General features: G+C 44.4%; 1 protein-coding gene across 1 annotated transcript in view; it reads left to right on the top strand.

Annotated features, from left to right (window-relative positions):
* NLK (nemo like kinase) overlaps positions 1-12983 on the top strand; it is a 293044-nt gene that overhangs the window by 232590 nt on the left and 47471 nt on the right. Inside the window, exon 6 of the mRNA XM_068270246.1 lies at positions 12425-12634. Within this exon, the coding sequence (XP_068126347.1) occupies positions 12425-12634 (210 nt within the window). The remainder of the gene's footprint in view (positions 1-12424; positions 12635-12983) is intronic.

Here is a 12983-nt window from a genome sequence, read left to right as displayed (position 1 = left end):
TTTTCTGATGGGGAGTTCAGCTCAATAGAATAGACTGTAGAGTATGGCTCGCATACTACATGGAAGGGAGTAAAATTGGTCTGATATCTTTCATTTATCTTTCAAGTGTGTACACACCATTAGGCAGTCGCACAGGAGTTAATGAAAACCTACTGTGTATAGCTAAATTTTGACCACAGTCATCCAGTGAGTAATTGTGCAAATTTTAGAAAGCTTGGCATTTCAAACGTGATAACGGCAGCAGTATATGTTTTCTCATTGAAGTCAATGACTAAAATCTGATTGGCTGTTTTATTGGCCCACCTTTTTTTTCCCAATCTATTAGCCCCAGTCACCCAGTGACCAACACTTTAAAGTTTGGGAAGCCAGGAGTTCAAAGTGTAAAAATGGCTGCAGTTTTCCTTTCTCAACTGAAAAGCAAAGAGTGAAATTTGATTGATTGGTGGCTCCACCCACTTGCTAACCCTGAGGGGATGTTTCCACTAACGCGAATTCGCATGCGTTGGCTGCATGCAAATTCGCATAACCAATACAAGTGGATGGGCCTGTTTCCACTTGTCAGGAATTCTGTGCGGTTTGCTGTGCAGAAAAATCTGTACGGCAGACCCGTCAGAATTCGCATGCCGCACATCCGCATCGAATCGCCGGTAATGTAATTTAATAGGAAAACCGCAAGCGTTTTTGTCTTGCGGTTTTCCATGCATTTTCGCGTGTGTCGTCACATAAAAACCCATGTCAATGCTTACCGGCATTGACATGGTTAAAATCGCATAGCGCAAACCGCGAGCAATTCCGCGTGAAAATCCGCATGGAAACGCGAACGAATCCGCAGCCGATTAACTATACAAAGTATTTGGACTCTGACATTAATACTTTCATGAATGGCATCATTTTTTAATTATCGCACTGAGTAGAAATTCAAAGCTATGAGAGTGACAGCAGTTGGAAAATTTAAACTGTCACTTTCAACAGCCATAAGGCAGTTTAGCTGCTGATGATGTCAGGTGGATGAAATGGTGCAGAGAGTAAATGTCTGCCTGCTAATCGCAAGGTTAGCGGTTCAAGTACCACCCAGGACATGGGCAGGCAAAAAAAAAAAAAACTCTCTGAGCCAAGGACACCAGTGTTTTTATGTCTCTTTAGTTTTTAGATACAGCATAGCACAGACTATTTTACACTACAAGGTGAATGGCCCTTTACTGAGCCCCAGCAGGTCGTCACACTTTAACCACTTCACAACTGAGGGGTTTTACCCCTGTAGCACCAGAGCAATTTTCACCTTTCATCGCTCCTTCCATTCATTCGTCTATAACTTTGTCATTATTTATCGCAATGAAATGAACTATATCTTGTTTTTTTCGCCACCAATTAGGCTTTCTTTAGGTGGGACATTATGCCACGAATTATTTTATTCTAAATGTGTTTTAATGGGAAAATAGGAAAAAATGTGGGGAAAAAATCACTATTTTTCAGTTTTCGGCCATTATAGTTTTTAAATAATGCATGCTACTGTAATTAAAATCCATGAAATGTATTTGCCCATTTGTCCCCTTTATTACACCGTTTAAATTATGCCCCTATCACAATGATTGGCGCCAATATTTTATTTGGAAATAAAGGTGCATTTTTTCAGTTTTGAGGCCATCCCTAATTACAAGCCCATAATTTATAAAGTAACAGTGTTATACCCTCTTGACATAAATATTTAAAGAGTTCAGTCCCTTAGGTAACTATTTGTGTGTTTTTTTTTATTCAAATTTTTTTTTTCATTACCGAGCAGGAGCGCGAACCGCGGCGGTAGCGGCGGGGGGTGCGGATATCTCCGTAGCTGGTTGTGAAAGGATGGAAAAAGGAGCAGAGATATCTGCACCTGTGGGGATAAAGTGGTTAGATTGAAATTTGCATATAGGGTTCTCCCACAGTACCCCATATGAGTGCTCTTTTGTCTCTGCTGATGGAAATTAACCACTTGAGGACCACAGGTTTACATCCCCCTAGTGACCAGGTGATTTTTTTTTTTTTACAATTCAGCACTCTGCAGCTTTAACAGCTTATTACTCAGCCATAAAACTTAGCAGCCAAATTAATATTGCCTCCTTCTCTTCCCACCAACAGAGCTTGCAGTTGGTGGTATCTGATTGCTGCTGCGATATCAATTTTTAAAAAAAATTAATTATATTTTTTTTCCTCCCTCCCATCCGTCCCGTCCAAACCCCCCCCCCCCCCCCCCCCCCGAGATCCAACCACAATATAATTTGAGTAAGATAACGTAGATCCATGAGTAAGATAATGTAGATCCAATCACTACACGCTCCATTCTAGGCTGGCTGGCTGATCAAGGATCCCCGCTCTGTTTAAGAGCAGGGAACACGTGCGCGCGTGCATTCCCTGCTAATCTCTGCCCTCCAGGACTTGACACCAACGGCGTACGGCGGTCCTGGGAGAGGCACTCTGCGGCGTAAGGCTACATACACACTTGAGATAAATCTTTGGAAAAGGCAAGATCACAGACCAATTTTACCGCCTTCCATGTAGTATGAGAGCATACTCTACACAATCTACTCTATTGAGCTGAACTCGCCATCAGATAAAAATCTTTGCAAGATGCTGCACACAAAGATGCTGTATACATTCAAAAGATCGATATCTGCAAAAGATCTGTTCCTGCAAAATGCATTCATAGTCTATGATATCTGCAGATCCTCATACACACCTTGTTTAACAGACATTCATCTGCAGATCATCTGCAATAAACCGTTAAAGCTGCAGTGGTCTGAGTGGAAAAAAAGGCTCTGGTCCTTAAGGGGTAGAAAGACTGTGGTCCTCAAGTGGTTAACAGACTTCATCTGCAGATCTGAAAATCCATCCTGGTGGAGATCCACCAGGATGGATTTTCAGATCTGCAGATGAAGTCTGTTAACCAGTTGAGGACCACAGTCTTTCTACCCCTTAAGGACCAGAGCCTTTTTTTCCACTTAGACCACTGCAGCTTTAACGGTTTATTGCTCGCTCATACAACCTACTATCTAAATGAATTTCCCCTCCTTTTCTTGTCACTAATACAGCTTTCTTTGGTGCTATTTGATTGCTGCTGCAATTTTTAGTTTTTATTATATTCATCAAAAAAGACATGAATTTTGTCAAAAAAATGATTTTTTTAACTTTCTGTGATAAAATTTGTCAAAGTAACATTTCTGTATACATTTTTGTCCAAATGTATTGTGCTACATGTCTTTGATAAAAAAAAAAAAAAACATTCCGTGTATATTTATTGGTTTGGGTAAAAGTTATAGCGTTTACAAACTATGGTGCAAAAAGTGAATTTTCCCATTTTGAAGCATCTCTGACTTTTCTGAGCACCTGTCATGTTTTATGAGGTGCTAAAATTCCAGGATAGTATAAATACCCCACAAATGACCCCATTTTGGAAAGAAGTCATCCCAAAGTATTCACTGCGAGGCATGGTGATTAAGTTAGCGGAAACTGACAAAGTTTCCATTTCTGCTAACTTGTGACAAAAAAAAAAAAAATGAAATCTGCTACGGACTCACCATGCCCCCCTCTGAATACCTTGAAGTGTCTACTTTCCAAAATGGGGTCATTTGTGGGGTGTGTTTACTGTCCTGGCATTTTGGGGGGTGCTAAATTGTAAGCACCCCTGTAAAGCCTAAAGGTGCTCATTGGACTTTGGGCCCCTTAGCACAGTTAGGCTGCAAAAAAGTGCCACACATGTGGTATTGCCGTACTCAGGAGAAGTAGTATAATGTGTTTTGGGGTGTATTTCTACACATACCCATGCTGGGTGGGAGAAATATCTCTGTAAATGACAATGTTTTGATTTTTTTACACACAATTGTTCATTTACAGAGAGATTTCTCCCACAAAGCATTGGTATGTGTAAAAATACACCCCAAAACACATTATACTACTTCTCCTGAGTACGGCGATACCACGTGTGGCACTTTTTTGCACCCTATCTGCGCTAAGGGGCCCAACGTCCTATGAGTACCTTTAGCATTTCACAGGTCATTTTGCTGCATTTGGTTTCTAGACTACTCCTCACGGTTTAGGGCCCCTAAAATGCCAGGGCAGTATAGGAACCCCCACAAGTGACCCCATTTTAGAAAGAAGACACCCCAAGGTATTCCGTTAGTAGTATGGTGAGTTCATAGAAGATTTTATTTTTGTCACAAGTTAATGGAAATTGATTTTTTTTTTTTTCACAAAGTGTCATTTTTCCACTAACTTGTGACAAAACAATTAAAACTTCTATGAACTCGCCATACTACTAACGGAATACCTTGGGGTGTCTTCTTTCTAAAATGGGGTCACTTGTGGGGTTCCTACACTGCCCTGGCATTTTAGGGGCCCTGAACCGTGACTAGTCTAGAAACCAAATGCCTCAAAATGACCTGTGAATAGGACGTTGGGCCCCTTAGCGCACCTAGGCTGCAAAAAAGTGTCACACATGTGGTGTTGCCGTACTCAGGAGAAGTAGTATAATGTGTTTTGGGTTGTATTTTTACACATACCCATGCTAGGTGGGAGAAATATCTCTGTAAATGGACAATTGTGTGAAAAAAAAAAAAAATCAAAAAAATTGTCGTTTACAGAGATATTTCTCCCACCCAGCATGGGTATGTGTAAAAATACACACCAAAACACATTATACTACTTCTCCTGAGTACCGCGATACCACGTGTGACAGTTTTTTGCTAAGGGGCCCAACGTCCTATTTACAGGTCCTTTTGAGGCATTTGGTTTCTAGACTACTCACGGTTTAGAGCCCCTAAAATGCCAGGGCAGTATAGGAACCCCACAAGGGACCCCATTTTAGAAAGAAGACACCCCAAGGTATTCCGTTAGGTGTATGGTGAGTTCATAAAAGATTTTATTTTTTTTCACAAGTTAGTGGAAAATGACACTTTGTGAAAAAAACAATAAAAATCAATTTCCGCTAACTTTTGACAAAAAATAAAATCTTCTATGAACTCGTCATACACCTAACGGAATACCTTGGGACGTCTTTTTTTCTAAAATGGGGGTCACTTGTGGGGTTCCTATACTGCCCTGGCATTTTAGGGGCCAAAAACCGTGAGGAGTAGTCTGGAAACCAAATGCCTCAAAATGACTGTTCAGGGGGTATAAGCATCTGCAAATTTTGATGACAAGTGGTCTATGAGGGTGGCGAATTTTGTGGAAACGGTCATAAGCAGGGTGGCCTCTTAGATGACAGGTTGTATTGGGCCTGATCTGATGGATAGGAGTGCTAGGGGGGTGACAGGAGGTGATTGATGGGTGTCTCAGGGGGTGATTAGAGGGGAAAATAGATGCAATCAATGCACTGGGGAGGTGATCGGAAGGGGGATCTGAGGGTTTGGCCGAGTGATCAGGAGCCAACACGGGGCAAATTAGGGCCTGATCTGATGGGTAGGTGTGCTAGGGGATGACAGGAGGTGATTGATGGGTGTCTCAGGGTGTGATTAGAGGGGGGAATAGATGCAAGCAATGCACTGGCGATGTGATCAGGGCTGGGGTCTGAGGGCGTTCTGAGGGTGTGGGCGGGTGATTGGGTGTCCTAGGGGCAGATAGGGATCTGATGGGTAGCAGTGACAGGTGGTGACATGGGGTGATTGATGGGCAATTAGTGGGTGTTTAAAGGAGAGAGCAGATGTAAACAATGCACTTGGGAGGTGATCTGACAGCGGGTCTGCGGGCGATCTGATGGTGTGGGTGGTCAGATTGCCCGCAAGGGGCAGGTTAGGGGCTGATTGATGGGTGGCAGTGACGGGGTGATTGACAGGTGATCAGTGGGTTATTACACGGAAGAACAGATGTAAATAATGCACTGTCGAATTAAGGGGTGGGGGGTCTGAGGGCAATCGGAGCATGTGGGCGGTTGATTGGGTGCCCACAAGGGGCAGATTAGGGCATAATCTGATGGGTAACAGTGACAGGTGGTGATAGGGTGTGATTGATGGGTGATTGATGGGTAATTAGTGGGTGTTTAGAGTAGAGAACAGATGTAAACAATGCACTTGGGAGGCGATCTGACAGCGGGGCTGCTGGCGATCTGACAGCGGGGCTGCTGGCGATCTGACAGCGGGGCTGCTGGCGATCTGACAGCGGGGCTGCTGGCGATCTGACAGCGGGGCTGCTGGCGATCTGACAGCGGGGCTGCTGGCGATCTGACAGCGGGGCTGCGGGCGATCTGATAGCGGGGCTGCGGGCGATCTGATAGCGGGGCTCGCGGGCGATCTGATGGGATGGTGTGGGTGATCAGATTGCCCGTTAGGGGCTGATTGATGGGTGGCAGTGACAGGGGGTGATTGATGGATGATTGACAGGTGATCAGTGGGTTATTACAGGGGGGATAGATGCATACAGTACACGGGGGGGGGGGGGGGGGGGGGTCTGGGGAGAATCTGAGGAGTGGGGGTGTGGTCAGGAGTCCCCTGGGGGCAGTTTAGGGCCTAAAAAAAATAGCGTTGACAGATAGTGACAGGGAGTGATTGATGGGTGATTAGGGGGGTGATTGGGTGCAAACAGTTGTTTGGGGGGTGCGCAGGGGGGGGGGGTCTGAGGGGTGCTGTGGGCGATCAGGGGGCAGGGGGGGGCAGATCAGTGTGTTTGGATGCAGACTAGGGTGGCTGCAGCCTGCCCTGGTGGTCCCTCGGACACTGGGACCACCAGGGCAGGAGGCAGCCTGTATAATACGCTTTTTATACATTACAAAGCGTATTATACGCTTTGCATGCGGCGATCGTGGGGTTAACAACCCGCCGGCGCTTCCGAACGGCCGGCGGGTTGTCGTCGCGGGTGGGCGGAGCCAGTTGCCGGGGAAAGCATGATCGCTCCCCAGGCATGCCGAAAGGACGCTACGCCCATGGGCGTATTGCGGTTCTTTTCGGCGTCCACTTTGGCGCCGCCCATCGGCTGTGGGCGGTTCGGCAAGTGGTTAAACAAGATGTGTATGAGGGATCTGCAGATATCATAGACTATGAATGCATTTTGCAGGGACTGATCTTTTGCAGATACTGATCTTTTGAATGTGTACAGCATCTTTGTGTGCAGCATCTTGCAAAGATTTTTATCTGATGGGGAGTTCAGCTCAATAGAATAGACTGTGTAGAGTATGGCTCGCATACTACATGGAAGGGGGTAAAATTGGTCTGATATCTTTCATTTGTCTTTCAAGTGTGTACACACCATTAGGCAGTCGCACAGGAGTTAATGAAAACCTACTGTGTATAGCTAAATTTTGACCACAGTCATCCAGTGAGTAATTGTGCAAAGTTTAGAAAGCTTGGCATTTCAAACGTGATAACGACAGCAGTATATGTTTTCTCATTGAAGTCAATGACTAAAATCTGATTGGCTGTTTTATTGGCCCACCTTTTTTTTCCCCAATCTATTAGCCCCAGTCACCCAGTGACCAACACTTTAAAGTTTGGGAAGCCAGGAGTTCAAAGTGTAAAAATGGCTGCAGTTTTCCTTTCTTAACTGAAAAGCAAAGAGTGAAATTTGATTGATTGGTGGCTCCACCCACTTGCTAACCCTGAGGGCATGTTTCCACTAACGCGAATTCGCATGCGTTGGCTGCATGCAAATTCGCATAACCAATACAAGTGGATATGCCTGTTTCCACTTGTCAGGAATTCTGTGCGGTTTGCTGTGCAGAAAAATCTGTACTGCGGACCCGTCAGAATTCGCATGCCGCACATCCGCATGCGAATCGCCGGTAATGTAATTTACAATCAAAACCAAAGTGTCTACTTGTGCTTGTATAAATTTTAATATTAGTCTGCAAAATATATAACAAAACATGATTCACACCATATTAAAATCCCTAAAACCAATCTGGACCACGTTTGCTAGGATCAATTTTCACCCACTGTCCCCATGACGGTATATTACCAGATTGATCACCCAGCCGCAGCCTATGCAAATCAATCGGTTAACCGATCATATCTGGACATCTGTGGGCCCTCCACCCGGCGCACACCATAAGGCCTCCTCAATCACACACAGTCCGACAGTGCACTGTCACCTAGAAGCTTCATACTGGGATCACTGGACTAGTTATATTCATCTTCCCCTTGTGTAATCTAGGAAAAACTTCTTGGATCTTATATGGGGGTACAGCTAAATCATATACCTCTACCATCCACAGTATTCCTGTATTCCCGTGTGTATGTTATAGCCCATTATGTCCATAGTTCCCAAAGGATGTGTGTCTCCAGATTTCCATCTATCTCATAGGCTCCAAGCATATACAAACTCTATGTGTCTGCTGCTGCTGTTGTTTACTCACGACCTTGCTGCCATCAGATACATCGTCTTGAGGGAGCTATTCGCTCAGGGCTCGTTCCAGTCCTTTAGCCCGACACTGTGTGTCACCTCCTCGCGCTAATCCAGCTGGCTGCTCCGGTCTTTCTTTCAGTGAACTTGCAGCGGCGCATGGTGCGTCCCGGGATGGTGAGCGCTAGCGTGGTCCACCTCACCCCGCCCACTGACGCATTTCGCCCCGCCCACAGGGCTTTCTCAAAGTGCGTGGGGTTGGCCATTGCTGCAGCGTGATCTCCTTTTAGCATCATCAGTCTCCGCTCCCAGCTCCTCCCAGGTTGCGAGCCTCCATCTTTGTTACTGTCAGTCTGAGGGCAAGATATAGCTAACATCTTTTCTTTTTTCAACTTCTTCCACACATAATTTAATAGGAAAACCGCAAGCGTTTTTGTCTTGCGGTTTTCCATGCATTTTTGCGTGCGTCGTCACATAAAAACCCATGTCAATGCTTACCCGGCATTGACATGGTTAAAATCGCATAGCGCAAACCGCGAGCGATTCCGCGTGAAAATCCGCATGGAAACGCGAACGAATCCGCAGCCGATTAACTATACAAAGTATTTGGACTCTGACATTAATACTTTCATGAATGGCATCATTTTTTTTAATTATCCCACTGAGTAGAAATTCAAAGCTATGAGAGTGACAGCAGTTGGAATATTTAAACAGTCACTTTCAACTGCCATAAGGCAGTTTAGCTGCTGATGATGTCAGGTGGATGAAATGGGGCAGAGGGTAAATGTCTGCCTGCTAATCGCAAGGTTAGCGGTTCAAGTACCACCCAGGACATGGGCAGGCAAAAAAAAAAAAAAAACTCTGAGCCAAGGACACCAGTGTTTTTATGTCTCTTTAGTTTTTAGATACAGCATAGCACCGACTATTTTACACTACAAGGTGAATGGCCCTTTACTGAGCCCCAGCAGGTCGTCACACTTTAACCACTTCACAACTGAGGGGTTTTACCCCTGTAGCACCAGAGCAATTTTCACCTTTCATTGCTCCTTCCATTCATTCGTCTATAACTTTGTCATTATTTATCGCAATGAAATGAACTATATCTTGTTTTTTTCGCCACCAATTAGGCTTTCTTTAGGTGGGACATTATGCCAAGAATTATTTTATTCTAAATGTGTTTTAATGGGAAAATAGGAAAAAATGTGGGGAAAAAATCACTTTTTCAGTTTTCGGCCATTATAGTTTTTAAATAATGCATGCTACTGTAATTAAAATCCATGAAATGTATTTGCCCATTTGTCCCCTTTATTACACCTTTTAAATTATGTCCCTATCACAATGTTTGGTGCCAATATTTTATTTGGAAATAAAGGTGCATTTTTTTCAGTTTTGAGGCCATCCCTAATTACAAGCCCATAATTTATAAAGTAACAGTGTTATACCCTCTTGACATAAATATTTAAAGAGTTCAGTCCCTTAGGTAACTATTTGTGTGGTTTTTTTATTCTAATTTTTTTTTTTTTTTTATTACCGAGCGGGAGCGCGAACCGCGGCGGTAGCGGCGGGGGGTGCGGATATCTCCGTCCCTGGTTGTGAAAGGATGGAAAAAGGAGCGGAGATGTTTGCACCTGTGGGGGTAAAGTGGTTAGATTGAAATTTGCATATGGGGTTCTCCCACAGTACCCCATATGAGTGCTCTTTTGTCTCTGTTGGTGGAAATTAACCACTTGAGGACCACAGGTTTACCTAGTGACCAGGTGATTTTTATTTTTTTTTTACAATTCAGCACTCTGCAGCTTTAACAGTTTATTACTCGGCCATAAAACTTAGCAGCCAAATTAATATTGCCCTCCTTCTCTTCCCACCAACAGAGCTTGCAGTTGGTGGTATCTGATTGCTGCTGCGATATCAATTTTTTTTTTTTAAATTAATTTTATTTTTTTTTCCTCCCATCCGTCCGTCCTCCCCCCCCCCCCCCCCCCCCCCCCCCTACCCGAGATCCAACCACAATATAATTTGAGTAAGATAACGTAGATCCATGAGTAAGATAATGTAGATCCAATCACTACTTGCTCCATTCTAGGCTGGCTGGCTGATCAAGGATCCCCGCTCTGTTTAAGAGCAGAGAACACGTGCGCATGCGATCTGATGGGATGGTGTGGGTGATCAGATTGCCCGTTAGGGGCTGATTGATGGGTGGCAGTGACAGGGGGTGATTGATGGCTGATTGACAGGTGATCAGTGGGTTATTACAGGGGGGATAGATGCATACAGTACACGGGGGGGGGGGGGGGGGGGTCTGGGGCGAGAATCTGAGGGGTGGGGGGTGTGGTCAGGAGTCCCCTGGGGGCAGTTTAGGGCCTAAAAAAAAATAGCGTTGACAGATAGTGACAGGGAGTGATTGATGGGTGATTAGGGGGGTGATTGGGTGCAAACAGTTGTTTGGGGGGTGTGCAGGGGGGGGGGGGGGGGTCTGAGGGGGTGCTGTGGGCGATCAGGGGGCAGGGGGGGGGCAGATCAGTGTGTTTGGATGCAGACTAGGGTGGCTGCAGCCTGCCCTGGTGGTCCCTCGGACACTGGGACCACCAGGGCAGGAGGCAGCCTGTATAATACGCTTTTTATACATTACAAAGCGTATTATACGCTTTGCATGCGGCGATCGTGGGGTTAACAACCCGCCGGCGCTTCCGAACGGCCGGCGGGTTGTCGTCGCGGGTGGGCGGAGCCAGTTGCCGGGGGAAGCGTGATCGCTCCCCAGGCATGCCGAAAAGACGCTACGCCCATGGGCGTATTGCGGTTCTTTTCGGCGTCCACTTTGGCGCCGCCCATCGGCTGTGGGCGGTCGGCAAGTGGTTAAACAAGGTGTGTATGAGGATCTGCAGATATCATAGACTATGAATGCATTTTGCACGGACTGATCTTTTGCAGATACTGATCTTTTGAATGTGTACAGCATCTTTGTGTGCAGCATCTTGCAAAGATTTTTTTTCTGATGGGGAGTTCAGCTCAATAGAATAGACTGTGTAGAGTATGGCTCGCATACTACATGGAAGGGGGTAAAATTGGTCTGATATCTTTTATTTATCTTTCAAGTGTGTACACACCATTAGGCAGTCGCACAGGAGTTAATGAAAACCTACTGTGTATAGCTAAATTTTGACCACAGTCATCCAGTGAGTAATTGTGCAAAGTTTAGAAAGCTTGGCATTTCAAACGTGATAACGGCAGCAGTATATGTTTTCTCATTGAAGTCAATGACTAAAATCTGATTGGCTGTTTTATTGGCCCACCTTTTTTTTCCCCAATCTATTAGCCCCAGTCACCCAGTGACCAACACTTTAAAGTTTGGGAAGCCAGGAGTTCAAAGTGGAGGTATTTAACAATGTAATAAGAATTACCTGCTTTGCAAAATTGAACTGCATCATGCGAAAAATAGAAGCACCTATTTTTGGATATATATATATATATATATATATATATATATATATATATATATATATATATATATATATATTATGATCTGCTTTCCCAGTGCTCTTCTGAGTAGAAGTCAACCAACAACATATGCTGGTTATATGTATCTGCTGTGAATTTAACTCAAGTGACTGGCACTTTAGAACGTTTTATATGTACAATAAAGTATAAATCAAAACAATCATAACCGATTAGATTATTAGAACCTGGCTGCCTTTGCTTGGTATAGGCCAAGAAGAGCTGGGAGGGATGGGTCACCTGATTTCCAACCACTAGAGGTCAAACCCTGGCATAACCTCATCCCACAGGCTATTCGTTCATGCTTTGTACACATAAGATAAATAGAGCATATATAAGAGATAGGGGTGTAAACCTAAATTGGCCTTTTCTGTGAATCAGAATCCAAAATCCCCATTTCATGATTTCTCACAAACTTTGCACAAATCATCTAATTTTAGACTACATGTATATCTTGGACAATTTTCGTTAGGAAAGTCTGCTTCAAGTACTGCTCCGATTATACTGATTGCCATCAGGAGCAAAACGATTTCAAACACTAAGTGCATGTTCCCAGAATCTGTGCATTCAAAAGTGAAATGTTTACCTCAGCATGTGTAGTCTAAACATTTACTTTGTTCTGCTTTACCAGATTTGCGACTTTGGATTGGCAAGGGTTGAAGAACTTGACGAATCTCGTCACATGACTCAGGAAGTGGTCACTCAGTATTATCGAGCTCCTGAAATCTTAATGGGGAGCCGACATTACACTAATGCAATAGACATCTGGTCTGTGGGATGCATCTTTGCAGAGCTGCTGGGGAGAAGAATATTATTTCAGGCACAAAGTCCAATACAACAGGTAATGGAACTTGTCTCATGAATATAACCCTGAGAAAATAGTAGAATATTGTACCATGTTGGCCTTCAATAAAGTGTGGTAACCGAAAAGAAAAAGTGTAAGTTTAAAAGCTTAAAATATAAGCTTAACCTCCCTGACAGTAAGCCCTAGCTAGTGGGGATGCTCATTCGGATTCCGCGGAAATGCAATTTCCGAAATTCCGATCGGAAATTGCATTTCCGCATCGGAATGCGGAAATCGGTAATGCAAGTGCGGTAGGCGGATTTCCGCCGGAAATCGCGTAAATTTCCGCCGGAAATCACGGAAATTTCTGCCGACTTCAACATCAATTTTCTCAATAACTATAAGG

This window comes from Hyperolius riggenbachi, chromosome 2 (genome assembly GCF_040937935.1).
Source record: "Hyperolius riggenbachi isolate aHypRig1 chromosome 2, aHypRig1.pri, whole genome shotgun sequence".
NCBI classification, from domain to species: domain Eukaryota; kingdom Metazoa; phylum Chordata; class Amphibia; order Anura; family Hyperoliidae; genus Hyperolius; species Hyperolius riggenbachi.
Note: the sequence above shows the minus strand (reverse complement) of the source record. Positions and strands in the feature narration are given on the sequence as shown.